The sequence below is a fragment of the Pezoporus wallicus genome, unplaced genomic scaffold (assembly GCF_028554395.1).
Source record: "Pezoporus wallicus isolate ANWC-B61680 ecotype Strahan unplaced genomic scaffold, APGP_CSIRO_Pwel_v1 contig_3058, whole genome shotgun sequence".
Lineage (NCBI taxonomy): Eukaryota > Metazoa > Chordata > Aves > Psittaciformes > Psittacidae > Pezoporus > Pezoporus wallicus.
In genome coordinates, this window is record NW_026641153.1 from 3768590 (window position 1) to 3782559 (window position 13970).

General features: G+C 40.5%; 1 protein-coding gene across 2 annotated transcripts in view; it reads right to left on the reverse strand.

The window, feature by feature from the left end:
* The window catches only part of SEMA3A (semaphorin 3A), a 166446-nt gene extending 156964 nt beyond the window's left edge, over positions 1–9482 (reverse strand). The window contains exons 1-2 of one of the 2 annotated variants that reach the window (XM_057422430.1): positions 9393–9482; positions 9045–9242 (exon numbers count right to left, since the gene is read on the reverse strand). In XM_057422430.1, the coding sequence (XP_057278413.1) occupies positions 9045–9156 (112 nt within the window). In that variant the 5' untranslated portion in view covers positions 9157–9242; positions 9393–9482. Of the gene's footprint in view, positions 1–9044; positions 9322–9392 lie in introns of those variants that run through there. The other variant, XM_057422431.1, reaches the window with a different exon arrangement.
* Between the last annotated feature and the right edge of the window lie 4488 nt (positions 9483–13970).

Sequence of the window (13970 nt, forward strand, 5' to 3'; positions counted from 1 at the left end):
AAATACAAAATTTTCACTATATACTTTATTATTATTTCATAACACTCATTTAAAAAGAGCTATGAGGAATTTTCTTTCAAATTTAACAGATTCCTGAATCTCTTCACTTGAAATGAAATCTTGCCTACTTGCTAGAGGTCAGCTTTTATGGCTAGAGTACAAACGACTGAAGATACATATTTAGAGCAGCAGTATGGATGGGGTCTTCCCACACTGATAACTGCACAGCCATCATTCTGCAAATACTCTTCACTAATGTTTAGGATATTTCAGAGAAGTGCCAACTAGAACTCTCTGAAGATGTTATCATAACCTCCTGTATATCTAAATATTCACTTTGTGGGTGGATTCAGATACATATTGGAAGAGCTGCAATTTAGAAATAAAGCAATTTCCTAACTATGCAATTTGCAGGTAGCTCAGGCACACATTTATATTGTTGTCTGCAAGGCCATCAGGGTAAGAAGTTTTGATATAGCCACTGCTATATCAAGGGAATATGAGGGAAAAAAAGCCATCTAGAAGATAAGGTTTTCTTTCTCAGATACCCAGATATCATTTCTGTCCCTCTGATCACTCAGCAGGAACTAGCATTCATCACATGGGCCTAGCAGAATGAAGACCTTATATAGGACCTAGAACGATGGAGAGGAGACCAAGTTGGCCTTCATACAAGAGAGCAACACTCATTGTCGCTGATATGATCCTTACTGTGCTTCGAGAAAAAGATCTTCATCAGGTGTCAGAACCATTTCAGACTATACATTCATGCAAAAGTAGTAAAGTTGCACTGGGAAAGCCATAAAGGAAAAAAAAAGTAATATTAACACCATGAAACCACGACTTCATTCTAAGAGACCTTACTCCGTGCCTTGGCCAGGAGTGAGATCTATGTCTAGCAAAGGAAAGCTATTGCCATTCCAGTGTCAGCTGGTGATGAAAGCTGTACCCTGCACTCTCTGCAGCTCTTTTGGATGCTTGTGAGCTGTATTTATCATCTGTTGCTTCTAGAAAAGGCCACCAACCCCTCCCCCTTGAAAGGCAGCTCTAAATCCTTTAAATTATCTCACAGAGCTTTTTTGTGTCCTTTTCTCACACAAGGCTGGAATTTCAAAAGGAGCCAAGAGGGGCTGTCAGAATCAACATGAGCTTTTACTTCATTAAAGTGGAGAGTAAAGGAGAGCTTTCTTTTTCCTCCTTCCACAAGTTAGTTGAAAGTAAATAACTACTTCATTCTTCAGATTGTTTCCTGCAAGATCCAACTTTGCACGAAAGTATTTATAAAAGATGAGAATTTTATTTGACTGCTCACTTCTAAAGTTTCTGCAACATCCAGCTGGAGAGATAAGCAGGCAGCCTAACAAATGTCAAACGACTTTAAAACATTAGAAGAATGGCAAGTACTCGTGACTTTACTGTGTTTGGTTATAAAACAGCGAAGGGTGAAAACAAGATGTGACATAAAGTAGACTAGTGCTCACGCATTTCAGGGGTTGCAGTAGATGTGTCTAGCTCAAGGGCAAACTGTAATCCCCAAAGTGAGAAAAGAATCCCCCAAACTGTAAGTCTATATAGATTTTTTAGAAATTAACCTAAATTAGGTTTCATTCTGCTCTCAATATTGAAATAGTTCAGCTGAAAAAAAGGGCGAATCAGGGTCAAGGCACCTCTCCTCTGAGTTGTACATATACATATGCATTTTTATTTGCAAACCATGCTACATGAAATTGAATCTTGAATACATTCTTCTTTTAAAGTATAGAAACATTCAGAAAGTAACAGAGCTTGCCAGGGGACAGCTTATTGAAAGCTCTGACTGATTAAGCTATTAAATTAGTCAAGCTCTGCAGCCCCAGACAGCCACTTCCAGCATGTGTCACTGGATTTGGGATGAGCTTATTAAGGAGAAGAGTCATGGGAAATGTGAGATATAAGATAGATAGGTAATTGTTTAAAGAATATGAAGAATATAGTCATACTGCATATTTCTTGCTTGGAGAAAAAAAAAACTTGAAGTTTCATGCAAATGTAGATAGTCACAGGTGACCTCAAGATCACAGACACTGACAGCGTACATAAGTTTAATCAGCTGGATTTTTATACAACTTTAAATACTCATTTAAGTGAAACTGTTTCTTAAATTAGGATGCTTTGGATCAGAATACAGCCGATTTTTTTCCATAGCATTTAATTGGTACCTTCTTTTGATAGCCTCCCAGGAAAAAAAAGAAACTAAATGAATGAACAAGAAGCTTAACTCCTTTTAGTCACTGAAAAGCGATGAGCACCCTTAAAGTCTCATTCAGTCTGTCTAACCCAAGATTAGCTCTCTGGAGGCACCTCTCCTTGCACTGACAGTAAAAAGAGCCTAATGTGGCTATGTCAGTCAAAGACACCACAGAGGACCTCCTGTGGTGCAGGAGAAAAGGCTACAGCACTCTTTTAAGATTTCTGATGCTCTGAACAGCTGTGGCCATCCTTTTTTCTCTTGTACATTGGGGCACCATCCCTCTTGCAAAAAAACAGGAAAAGGCAAGTAAATGTACTATCCCCACAGTTATTCTCACCATCCACAGCTGTTGCTGGAAGAGAGCAGCTAACCTATATGAAGGCTGTATGTGGGAGGACCATGAACTTGCAGACATTCCTGAAGGGAGCTTTAATCCTGCAAGGGAAGGAATTCGCTGAATTGCCCACCAGCACCATCAGCAACTTTCACATTTAACCTTAATTAACAAGAGCACCAGGACAAGCTACAGGACTTCCATTTAAAACTTTGACATAGAGCTGCCAGGGTCCACCCCACACATTTGCTTAAAAATAAGCACGTGGGAGCCTGAAGACAATTTTACCCTTTTTAGCTTTCAAACAACTGGAAAATGTCACAAGCATTGACACCGCTTAGAAGAATTTGTTTTCTTCTCGGTCACTCATGCACCGCCTCAGGTGAAGATGTGGCTTTGCTTCAAATTGAACTAGGGTCAAGTCAGGCTCCAGCTGATGTAGAAAATGTTCAAAATAGTGGAGCAACTCTGTATTGCTCGTGCTTCCATTGCAGTGTTCCAGGTATGCACATGAGAAAAAAAGGCTGTAGGCCAGAGGAAGTAAATAATAAAGATGTCCCTCTAGCAGCAGCTGTGGGCATTAAAGGCTGTATGCAGAATCGATGAAAGGCAAACCAAAACCAGATTAAAAGGAACAGAGGACAGCAATGCCCTAAATCAAAAGTGAAAAACACTTCCAAGCAAAAAGAAAGAGTTAAAAATACAAATAATTTAGTGGTTTATTCTCTGGTGGAACTCCATGTAAATGCTTTCTATACATACAGATGCACACACCAGAGAGATTATCATAAATAACCCATTTACATTGTAGTGGCCTGCAAAGACTGGGTTTCTTATTTAAATATTGTTTTGCTATGCGTTACAGAATAAATACACACCTGAATAAACCATAAACAGGTAAGTACGTCAGTCCAGGTCAAAAAACTTCATGCACAGAAGTAAATTTTAAGGCAGACTTCACAGCAGATCCACTGAGCTCAGTGTAACTATGGATGTCTAAATTCCTCACTAGGTTAGAGTATTAAAGATGCTGTAACTAATAGTAAGTGCTGCACACCTTGTCCACAGCAAGAGAGTTTCCATTGCTGTCAATACAGCACCTTCCATAAATAAATAATTTAGGCATTTGCAAACCATACAGCACAAATAAGTATAGAGAACTCCAGCTTCTTAGAAAAGGGAGGCTCTGTAATCCAAAAACTGCTCTTTCCATTGGAATTAAATGGGATAGCTGGAAACACAAAATGAGAATGTTGGGCTAGGTTTTCACCCTCCTTGTTCCAATTACACTGCCTGTCTCAGGCCCTAATTAGCTAGCTGAAAATTTCCCTATATAGGCAAGATCTGAGCTTAAGCACTTCCATCATCAGCTTCTCTCTCCTGTCAGACTCTGGGGCAGGCAGGGTAGTCCTTCCCTCTCCCCTGACAATTCTCAAGTCTCATGAAGACCCCACTCAACCAATATTATAAAGACCAACAGACAGATCTTCTCTGGAGGACTCATCAGTTGGGTGCAAAAGGATGAAGAGGCTATGGCTGTATCAAACATCTTCATTGCCTCCTGAACGGACTGAACAGTGAGGTCTGAGAGTGCTGGAGCCGTGCCATCAGGAGCAGTAGAAGCTGCAGTGTGTTACAAACCCATGCCTAGACTGCAAACATCACTGGTTTGCCTTCCTTAACAGTCTTCATCCTAAGTCTGGGCTACCCTTCTCTCCTTTTTAGGCTTATTGGAGAGGTTTTTCCTTCATACGGTAGACTTACAACACAGTTTTAAGCAAAAGAATTTGTCAGATACCTTGAAATCTGAGACAAACTCTAATACTGGTCCCAGCTCAAGAGAGACAGGCACCCTTGCCAATATTTCTCTCCTAATTTACTTCTCCCACTTGTCCTGTTTTCCCAATATTTGTGGAAGTATTGAATTGTGAGTTATAGAGTTTGATGGAAAGGAAAAACCACAATTAAACCCACCAGCAGGTCATCAACTACAACCAGACTGGGTTAACAAACTACAAGCCCAGTATCATATTTACATGAGTGTACATACAGGTAATTCAGTGCGGTGTCATTCCTCCCTTGTCATGGCATGTTGGCCAGATTGAAAAGGACAAAAGTTTTACCATTACTTTCACTAGGGCCAGGTTTTCATTTGGATCAAAATCCATAATATAAAACTGTAAATCAACTGCACATCAAGGATGGAGAAGTTCTCACTGTTGCTGCAACTTTAAACAAGACACTTATTTTTAATATGGCTTGAATTGGAGCCAGAAAGTAATGGAGTTAAATCTGTGTGCAATGCTTTTCCAGTTACTTATTCTCAAGTAATATGTATCCAATTGAACAACAATAACAAAAGAGAACCACACATGTACTCTTAACAAAACATACTTACAACATTTAGTAATTTTCAATAGAGAAATAGGATGCGACAGATGGGTTTGAGAAAGTTGGGTTTACAAGATTTACTCCTGTGGAGACAAAAATCGGGGATGCCTTAGGAAAAATCTGTAAATCAAAGAATTGTTAATGGAAACTCTCTCTTTCTTTAGACTTATATGTTTATATTGAAAGGTTACTGTAGCTGGTTCTATCTATGTGCCATTACCTCCCCATGAGGAGGACAGCAAAAGAAAATAGGAAACAATAAACGAGACAAGAAATCCATCTGGAGCTAAGACTATATTTATTGTTTTAAACTTGACACACTCAACTTGATCACCATCTTTCCAAGAACTTTGTGCTCAAGAGAAGTTTTCTGAACAGAATCTGTGACCTAATGACACACTATAAAGACTTAAAACTGACACTGAAATTGAAGCCAATGAGATTAAAAAAGCAAAACACAAAATACCCCCAAATAAACAAACTAATGAAGACCAACAACAAGACCCTTATATTCTTCAAGGAAAGATTCCTTTACTTTTGACATATCAACAGTGATGTTCCTTGTTACTTTACCATAAGGACACAACATCTTTGAAGGACACAAAAAGATCTCAGAGGTTGAAGGGCTTAAGCGAGCTTTCAGTTTTTACAGCTGGTTTTACCACATCCACAACTTACTGACCTCAATGAACTTTGGATCAGGCCTTCAATCATATTCATTCCCTTTGACTGAAATAAGGATATAAACATTACCTGTGCAAAACCTTTGCAATCCATGAGTGAAGATGAAAATGCTTGGAAACTTTGAAATGGAGCAAAACCCTGATGCTACTGAACAGGAGTTTCCCCACAGATTCCAGCTGGACAAGGATTTCCCAAGTGCTCTCCTCAAATTTCCGTCTTTTAATATGCCACTGAAATCAAGGTGATATAAACCAAATAACCAGAACTCTGTTTTACCATAAACAGAACCTTTTCAGACTGCAGATGTGGCCTTAATACGTGCATTTATACACTTCCGCTTCCTATCTGCAACATGCCCCATAGGATGCTTCTAATCTATTGCAAGACTGTGTGACAAGAAGTTAAGAGGAAACAAGAATAAGAGTTCATCAAAACTTCTGTCCAGCAACCTGGGAAATGGCACAGCTAACACTGGACCTTTGAAAACAAGTGACCATAGGAAATCAAGGTTGGCAGGGATTTAACCCTTCATGACTCATTTTGCTAACTTTCCAACAAAATGCCTGAGCTTTTTAACCATGTTTGACATCTAATTAGTCGAGAAAAACAAGAAGTTAAAATACATCCTTGCTTTTCTTTTGAAATAAAGCACCAACAATTAGCTCCAAGGTATTTGTTTAGGCAAAAAACAAGCATGATGTTAAAAGAAAGTACAATGACAGTCACTGGAAAGAGAAGTCACTTTGTATCATAAGTTTATTTTACTCAACCACAGCTCTTTATGGAGAGGCAAAATGGGTAAGTAACTGGGGAGCTTCTTTTCCTAACTGCAAGCAGTTTGAGTAGAGATGAATCATATAATATCACATAGTCACACAGCAATGAGGTATACCCTGAGAGATAGATATTAGCATTAGTCAGGTATTCAGTCAGTGCCTAAAAGACATATTTTTAATACCTACATCTTTTAAGTCTGTTCCTACTTAAGGTGTTCACATTGATCTGTGCATAAAATACTCTGCTGAAAGCAAAAATCTGTCTGGAATAGCACCACCTGATAAGGCTTAGTCTTCCCTCATGAATAATGGCATCCCCATACTTAGGGATCAATGTGTCAGCACGGGCAACACGCTCCTCTTGACCTGGCCAGGCATTTACACTGGTATTTAACATTAAGCATGTGAGCAGTCTGATCTGATTTTTAGGGTTACACATGTTTTAAGTCAAGTATGTGAATCAAAGACCAAGGTGTGAACTCCTGTAAGTATTCAGACTTTTAACTTGCTTTGAATTAACCATGCATTTACTTTGACAGATAGGAAACAGGGCTGCTCAACACTTGAACTCGTTTTCTTCTCACAATGATCTGCCAACTACAAAAACAGCATCAATGTTCCTTTCAGTTTCCTGTTTTGCTCATATAGAACTGACTGTATATTAAAATTTATGTCTGATATATTAAAAAAAAAAAAAAAAGAAAATGAGACCCTTTCTCAAAAAAAAAAAAAAAGAGCAGAGCTGGAAAATAACCAACCAGCAGAGTAGCAAAGTGTTGCTAAATTGTATACGGATATAGTACCAGGGGGTGAAAAAAGAAAATGGGGGGAAAAAAACAAAGAAAAAGAGAAAATCACTATCATTCAGTTTCAAATTAGTTTCTGTGAATTCAGTCAGTATGAGCTGGGGTAGCAGACTTGAGCCATCAATAAACTTTAAGAGGGTGGAAAAAAAATAAACAATAATTAATTAGCCCTTAAACCGCTTTACAGGATATTTTTATAGCATTCATGCTTCTATACACTCATCTGAGTTTCAGTATGATTGTAAAAGTTTGGAAACAATTAAGGTTTTAATGAGTTTTTTGACATGACATGGAGTAATGGTAGAAGATTTCTTCAGAATCCATCATTCAAAATAATCAATTTTGTGTTAAATACTAATGCTTTTCTTATGAAAACTCAATTAACAGATTCTGAACAGCTTAAAGTGTTCTTTCCTTACATATCTTTTCAAGTTTAAACACACACAAACATGCATAGAAGTGTTCTTCAATAAAACCCTGCACACGCGTTTATTTCACACAGTGCATCCAAGTTTTGCAGGTGTTTAACATCTTTCTTTTTTCCTCTGGAGTGTGAAGATGACGCCTGACATTGAAACAGAGAGGACTTTCCTCCCTCTTTGCTGCAGCACAAGAAAGGTAAAAAAAACTAGAAAATGCATTTCTACTGGCAAGAGATGTATTAGCACTGTACTGTAAGATGAGATTGACAGCTATGACCAGGCATGCACACACATGTTCCCTCTCTTTCCATGGTAAAAGCAGTGTGTTACTTTTCCTCCCTTCCTTCAGAACCGTAACTGCTGCGCCTTCTCTCAACCTTCAATAATCTGAGATTTGTGAGAAGGAAGCTCTTCAGTGAAACATGTATATAGAGAGATACATGGATGTCTACATCTCCCTTTTAGAAATAACACTCTACAGCTCTTATATTTTAAACTTCTTCCCCAGTTACAAGTCTCCAGATTTGGTGAATCCTTCTGCAAATGTACTTAGAGAAAAACTATGCAGATAGAACAGTTTGCCTACTTCAGAGTCCTCCTTTAATACTGGCAGTGTTATACAAAAGTTAATTACTGACAATTGCAGTGTGAGTGGCATTACACAATTTCAAACATAAACGTAATCTCACAGTTCGCTCTCTTCAGTTACGCCTTCCCCGTGATCTCTAATGAAATACATGAGACTACACCGAAAACAATCCCAGTTCAAATAAATTGCACTGCCTTAAACATACATAGGCAGCATTTTCTAGTGCATAACAGTCCTTTCCTCCTTTTCTGGACTGATCTGCTCCTTTCAGTTTATAGTTTCTTGGCAAACCCACCATCCACTGCTTATGTTAGGCATCTGATTGTCAGATTCGTACAAACTGAATATTCATGACTCGAGAATTAACCACTTCATGCCTAAAAAAGGGAAAATATAAATCCTCATTTATTCCATGGTGTTTGAAGGAGAGCCGGTATCGGGGCTGCGCGACATGCCCAGCACGGGAGAGATTAGCTGGGTGGCCAAGCACGTCTCATCGTTTTAAAGAGTAAAGTCCGGTGAAATAGCCCAAGACTGAAAAAAAAAAATCCTCCACGGATCAGCACGATCCGGAGTCCTTGTCTGCAAATGCAACTAACTCTTCTTTGTCTGTGTTTAAACTGCGTGGTACCGCCCGTAGCACGAAGGGGCTTTTATAAGTCTTTTCCTTAGAAATTCCTCCTAATGCCAGTTTCCCCCTTTTGGAAGATGGGGAAAACCAGGGAGGAAGGTAGGGAGGGGAGGCAGCGACGGGGCAGAGCAGGAGAGGTTTTGAGGCAAGCCGGGAATAAGAGCGAGAACAACAGACTTACCTTTATAGGATAATTTGAGCCTTGGCACGTTATTCTTCACATGCTGGCAGTTCACTCTTCCTGCTAGTAATACTCCCAAGGAAAGCAAGGCAATCCCCCTGAGCCAGCCCATGCTGCAGCAGCCACTGTAGGGTCCCTGCGAGCCGGAGCCGCGGCGCTCCCCGTCCTGCCGGGCGCCGCCGGGGAACTTCAGGCAACCTGGGGAGCGGAGGTAACAGGTGATGGGGTGGGCTCCGCGCCCCGCCGCGCCCCGCCGCGCCCCGCCGCCGCCGCCGCCGCCGCCAATCTCCCCGGCCCCCCGCCTCTCCGCCGCCGCCGCCGGGGCAACTTCAAGCCCCTCTCACGCACACGCCGCGGGCCGGAAAAGGAGGCAGCCCCCGGGCGCGAGTGGCGTGCGGGCGGGGGGGCGGCATGATGCGGGCGGCGGCGGCGGGCGGCGGCGCGGGCCGGGGGCAGGGGCCGGGGCGGGCGGGAGCCCCTTTGCCCCGCGCGGCGGGCGGGTCCCGGGCGGTAGGGGCGGGCGCGGCGGCGGCGGCCCCGCGCTCCCCGCGCATATGGAGCCACACCGGGGACACCGGCTCAAGCCGCGCTCGGGAGAGCGGCTGACAATGGGAGCGCAGGGAAGCTCGACCCCCCCTTCTCCCCGCTGACACACCGCACGTGCAGAGAGAAAGGAGGGGGGAAGAAAAAAGGAAAGACATCGCAGCAGGAGGAGAGGGGAGAACAGAAACCTCCACCCAGCCCGGGAAAGGCACGGAGCTATACGTTTCACGCGCTATTTGATGTCAGTCTCCAGGTTCTGGTGGTTCTTTTGTTGTTTGTTTTCTTTTTTTGGGGGGGGGGGGTTAATTTCATTTTACTGTTCTAATTAAAAGATGTACATCCCCCTTTAAAAACAACAACGGCACGATACAACAATGTTGCTACCCACATAAATAACATCTCCTGCCCATAACGTAATCCTCTTCGAGTTGCTCCTGGTTAAAAACAAGTAACAAAGTCTTCCATCAGCACAACTTTACCACTGAAGCTTTTAAAGCCTTGTTAGGGAAGGTTGCTCTAGCCCTCCTGCCCTCCCCACCTCCTGCGCTACTCCAATTCAGCAAGAGAAATTCCTAGTAAAGCCCACTTCAACAATCAGTTCAAGACATGTACAGGTCTGGAGGGGCTTATAAATTACACTGGAGTATTCTCTGAAGTGTTCTTGTAAGTTAAAAACGTTCCAAACCTTCCGATTTCCAGGGCTGTGTCATTATTTTAATCTTACATTTTTATGCCATGGAACTAGGTAATGACTTTTGTTTGTTTGTTTGTTTAAACAAAAGAACACCCAAAATCCCCAGAGGTATTTAAATGTTAAGGAGCTGTAAATACAAGCATGTAAGCAAACTTAAGTTCTCCCCTCCCACACGTCTGAACAGCCCCCTTCTAGTGAGTGATGGTTTATTAAATTTTTCATGCTGTGCTGAGTATTGATTTAATGTGCATTTTGGAATGTAATGTCTTACACAGATATGCACCCCGTATTACATTCCTAATGCAATATTGACAGAAATGCTGGTAATCAACCTTTGCAAAAGTTTGGCATCATCAGGGAAGTGTGATGACCTTGCTTTATTTTGTACCGAATAGTCTTTGGGTGCTTTATGGTGACAGAGTCTATGATATTTCAGTGAGATCTCTTCTTTTTACCACTATTTCCTAAGGGTTAAAAACCAGTTATCTAGTCCCACCAATGGTGACCAGTCCACACTGAATTTCACGGAATACAGAGTCCCTTTTCTGTGTTCAGACTTAGCTGCTCAACCAGCATTTAGGAAATAGTCTTAACTTTCAAACTGAAGTTCATAGTTGAAAATGCGGGTGTCAGTATGGTTCTAATTAAAACGTAGAGACTCTTATAGAACAAGGCTTGGTGCTGTGGTAAGGTGAAGGCTAAAATTCTGTCATTGCTGCTTTCATTGCTTAATATTCACACACCAGTGGAAAAGAAGGAGCTTTTCCCCTCTCCTCTTAACAAATTCTTTTGCTTCCTGAGCTTAATTCATTAATCCCTTGGCATTGTATCTGCCAGATTCAGCAATTCTATTGATCAGCATCATCATTAAGAAAATAAAATTTAAAAAATAATGTTGATTTTGGTCATTCCCACACTTGTTATCCTGAGCATTTTCATGCTCCGGGCAGTGGATTAGAGCTCCAAAATGACAAGAGATGCCTGCCTGTCTATTTTCCATGGATTACTTGCTACAGACATTCACTCTGCAAAGGAATTCATGTCACTTTGAGATTATTTGGAGAATTGGCCTAATGAATTATCCTTTTGTATTGAGCAAACAATTAGAAACAAAACACAAAACTTGCGCCATATTCAGGACCTTATAAAGCACATCATTTTACAATGATGTTGTTACACTCAATTTACTTCTAGTTGCATAAGGAAGGCACAACTACTTTTTTTTCTTATAAGGAAAAGGGAGTACGAAGCTAGAATCCTATCTTTCTCATGTAGAATGAATGTGTAACACTCCACACTATTTTACAGCAACCAAATAAACAAATCATTGTCCCCAGTCAATATATATTTTGACCAGAAAACATATGGATTAGATACAATGAGTACTAACTTATCCAAGATTGCATCTGAGAGATAAAATAAAGCATCATTTTAGGAGAGAGGAGAGAGACTTTTTGCATCCTTCCTGTGAGAGACCACTTAGTTTTTGCCTTCCTCTGTGGGATATGCCAGTCTAAAGACACAGAAAATGGTAAAAACTGATCCTGTGGGTTGTCCTTCTGCTATTTAGCTCTCAGTAGTGCTAATCAGCTAGTCAGGAGAGCATATGCTACACCCCCTTGAAAGGAGAGGGGCAATGGCAGCACTTCAGTGGTGCTTGAAGAAGCTTTGTATCTCAAAGACACCCATTTCCATATGCTGCTTCTGCCAAGGCAAAACTGGGCTCTGCTTGGAAGGAATGATTTGGCCAATGCTCCTATGGCCAGTGCCAGAAATGTCAACTCTGGCAATTTAGGGTGGGCAACATCTCACTTTCAAATAACAATCTATTCACCTTTTTTCTTTGGTCTTTTGAAAGCGATCTAGCTGCTGAGTTTACAGAGAGAGAAAAAGTAAAATCCAAACTCTTCTCAGTTCTTCAAACAATACCCTTCTTCCCTGAAGAAAAGAAGACCACAGTTACTGGCTTAATTAATTATTCCATCATTGCTCAGCAAGTTCAAAAGAATAACAGTTCTTCTGCATCTTTTCAAATATTTGTTGCAGGTTTTATTTTTATTTTCTGTAAGGGCATTCTATATAGTGTTTTATGTCTCAAAACCCAGATATAGGCACTTGTGGGCTCTGTTTAACATTTCTGGTCTCATGCTCTATGGCATTATGATTTGGAGATTTTTACGCCACCTTTCAATATGTGCAGCAACTTCACATTGATAGATCCTACAAAAAGTTATACTTGGATGTGTCTGGGCTTTCATTGTTGACCATCCATGCAGAATTACTCTTTCAATTGCAAGCTGGCATCATTTGGCATTTCTCATTATTGTATTCCTTGACTCATGATTACTTCAAACCTTCTTGCTGCTGCTGTGATTTTTACACTTAGAAGCTCTTGAAAGCTTAACTGCTCTAAGAAAGTCTTTAGTGTGCTTTAAAAAAAGTACTTATGTTTTCAGAATAATTTCCAGTGTTTTAGATGAGTCATTGCTTGTTTAAATTGATGTGATCAGGTCCTTCTCAGAACTGCATAGGAATTACCAGAATCCTTTTCTGATATGCAGTACTAATCCAGTAATTTTTGAAGGAAAGATTTTTTGGCTTGAGTGTGGAATTTCTGGTTAAAATCAGAGAAAGAAAAAAAAACCCTCACAATCTGTATCTGATTGCTAAAGACCTCCCTGGGTAATACACTACTGTAGGAAATGTGAAATCTTAACTTGGATACACTCTCTGCTATTTTCTTCCATAGCAGGTGAATTGCTTGATAAGCAGAATATTTACAATTCTGAGAAGGGTCCCTTTGAAACTGCTCCTGCTGTATACTTAATGATACTTGTAATGTGCTTTAGAATAATTGAATAATTATTGGCCAAAAAGGAGTCTCAATCTACAGCCCAATTATAAATGCATTTGTCATGAGATGCGTGAGAGACCCAGGAAGCAGTTTCACAACATACTGACTTCAGAAGCAAAATCCCATTTAAGAATATTCAGGCACCATCTACCACATTTTGCTTTTATGTCACAGACTGCCACTCTCTTATTTGGGACATTACAGACTTTTTGCAGGGACATACTAGAAACATGGTGAAAAAGAATGTTGAAAAATAATCCTCATGGCCATAGGAGGGGGGTTGTTTTACACACAGATGCAGTGCATGCACCAGCTAATGGAGTAGAAAGAATTGTGAACTGGCATTGGGGAACAGAAGCAATAAAGAGGAGCTTCAGATATTTGCCTCACTTCTGAAGGAAATATGTCATGAAGCTGTACCTTCAGGTTCAAGTCCTTTGCCTCATTCAGACAGGAACCTAAATCTGGAATCTATTTTGCATAAAGTTTAATGCTGACACAGTTGATCTTCTCTGGAAGAAGGCCTATACGGTGAAGAAAAATGCTTCCAATATCCAGACCTGCTGAAATGGATATCAGCTATAATTTTTACAGTGTTGATGATTATTACATTAGCTCAAGAAGTTATAAATAGTTACTTCCACCTGGATTTTAAAGGATTCAAAATTCTGTGGAATGGTACTTTTTAAGTTCTGAAGTAATCTGAGAGCAAAGTTACCTAAAAATGCATCAGCAAAAAAGGGAGTTGAAGGTGTAGAGTTTAATATTTGATCAAACTGGAGTTGCCAAAATCATGGGCTGTCATCTAGATCTGGCAATGTTCTTGCTGTTGGAA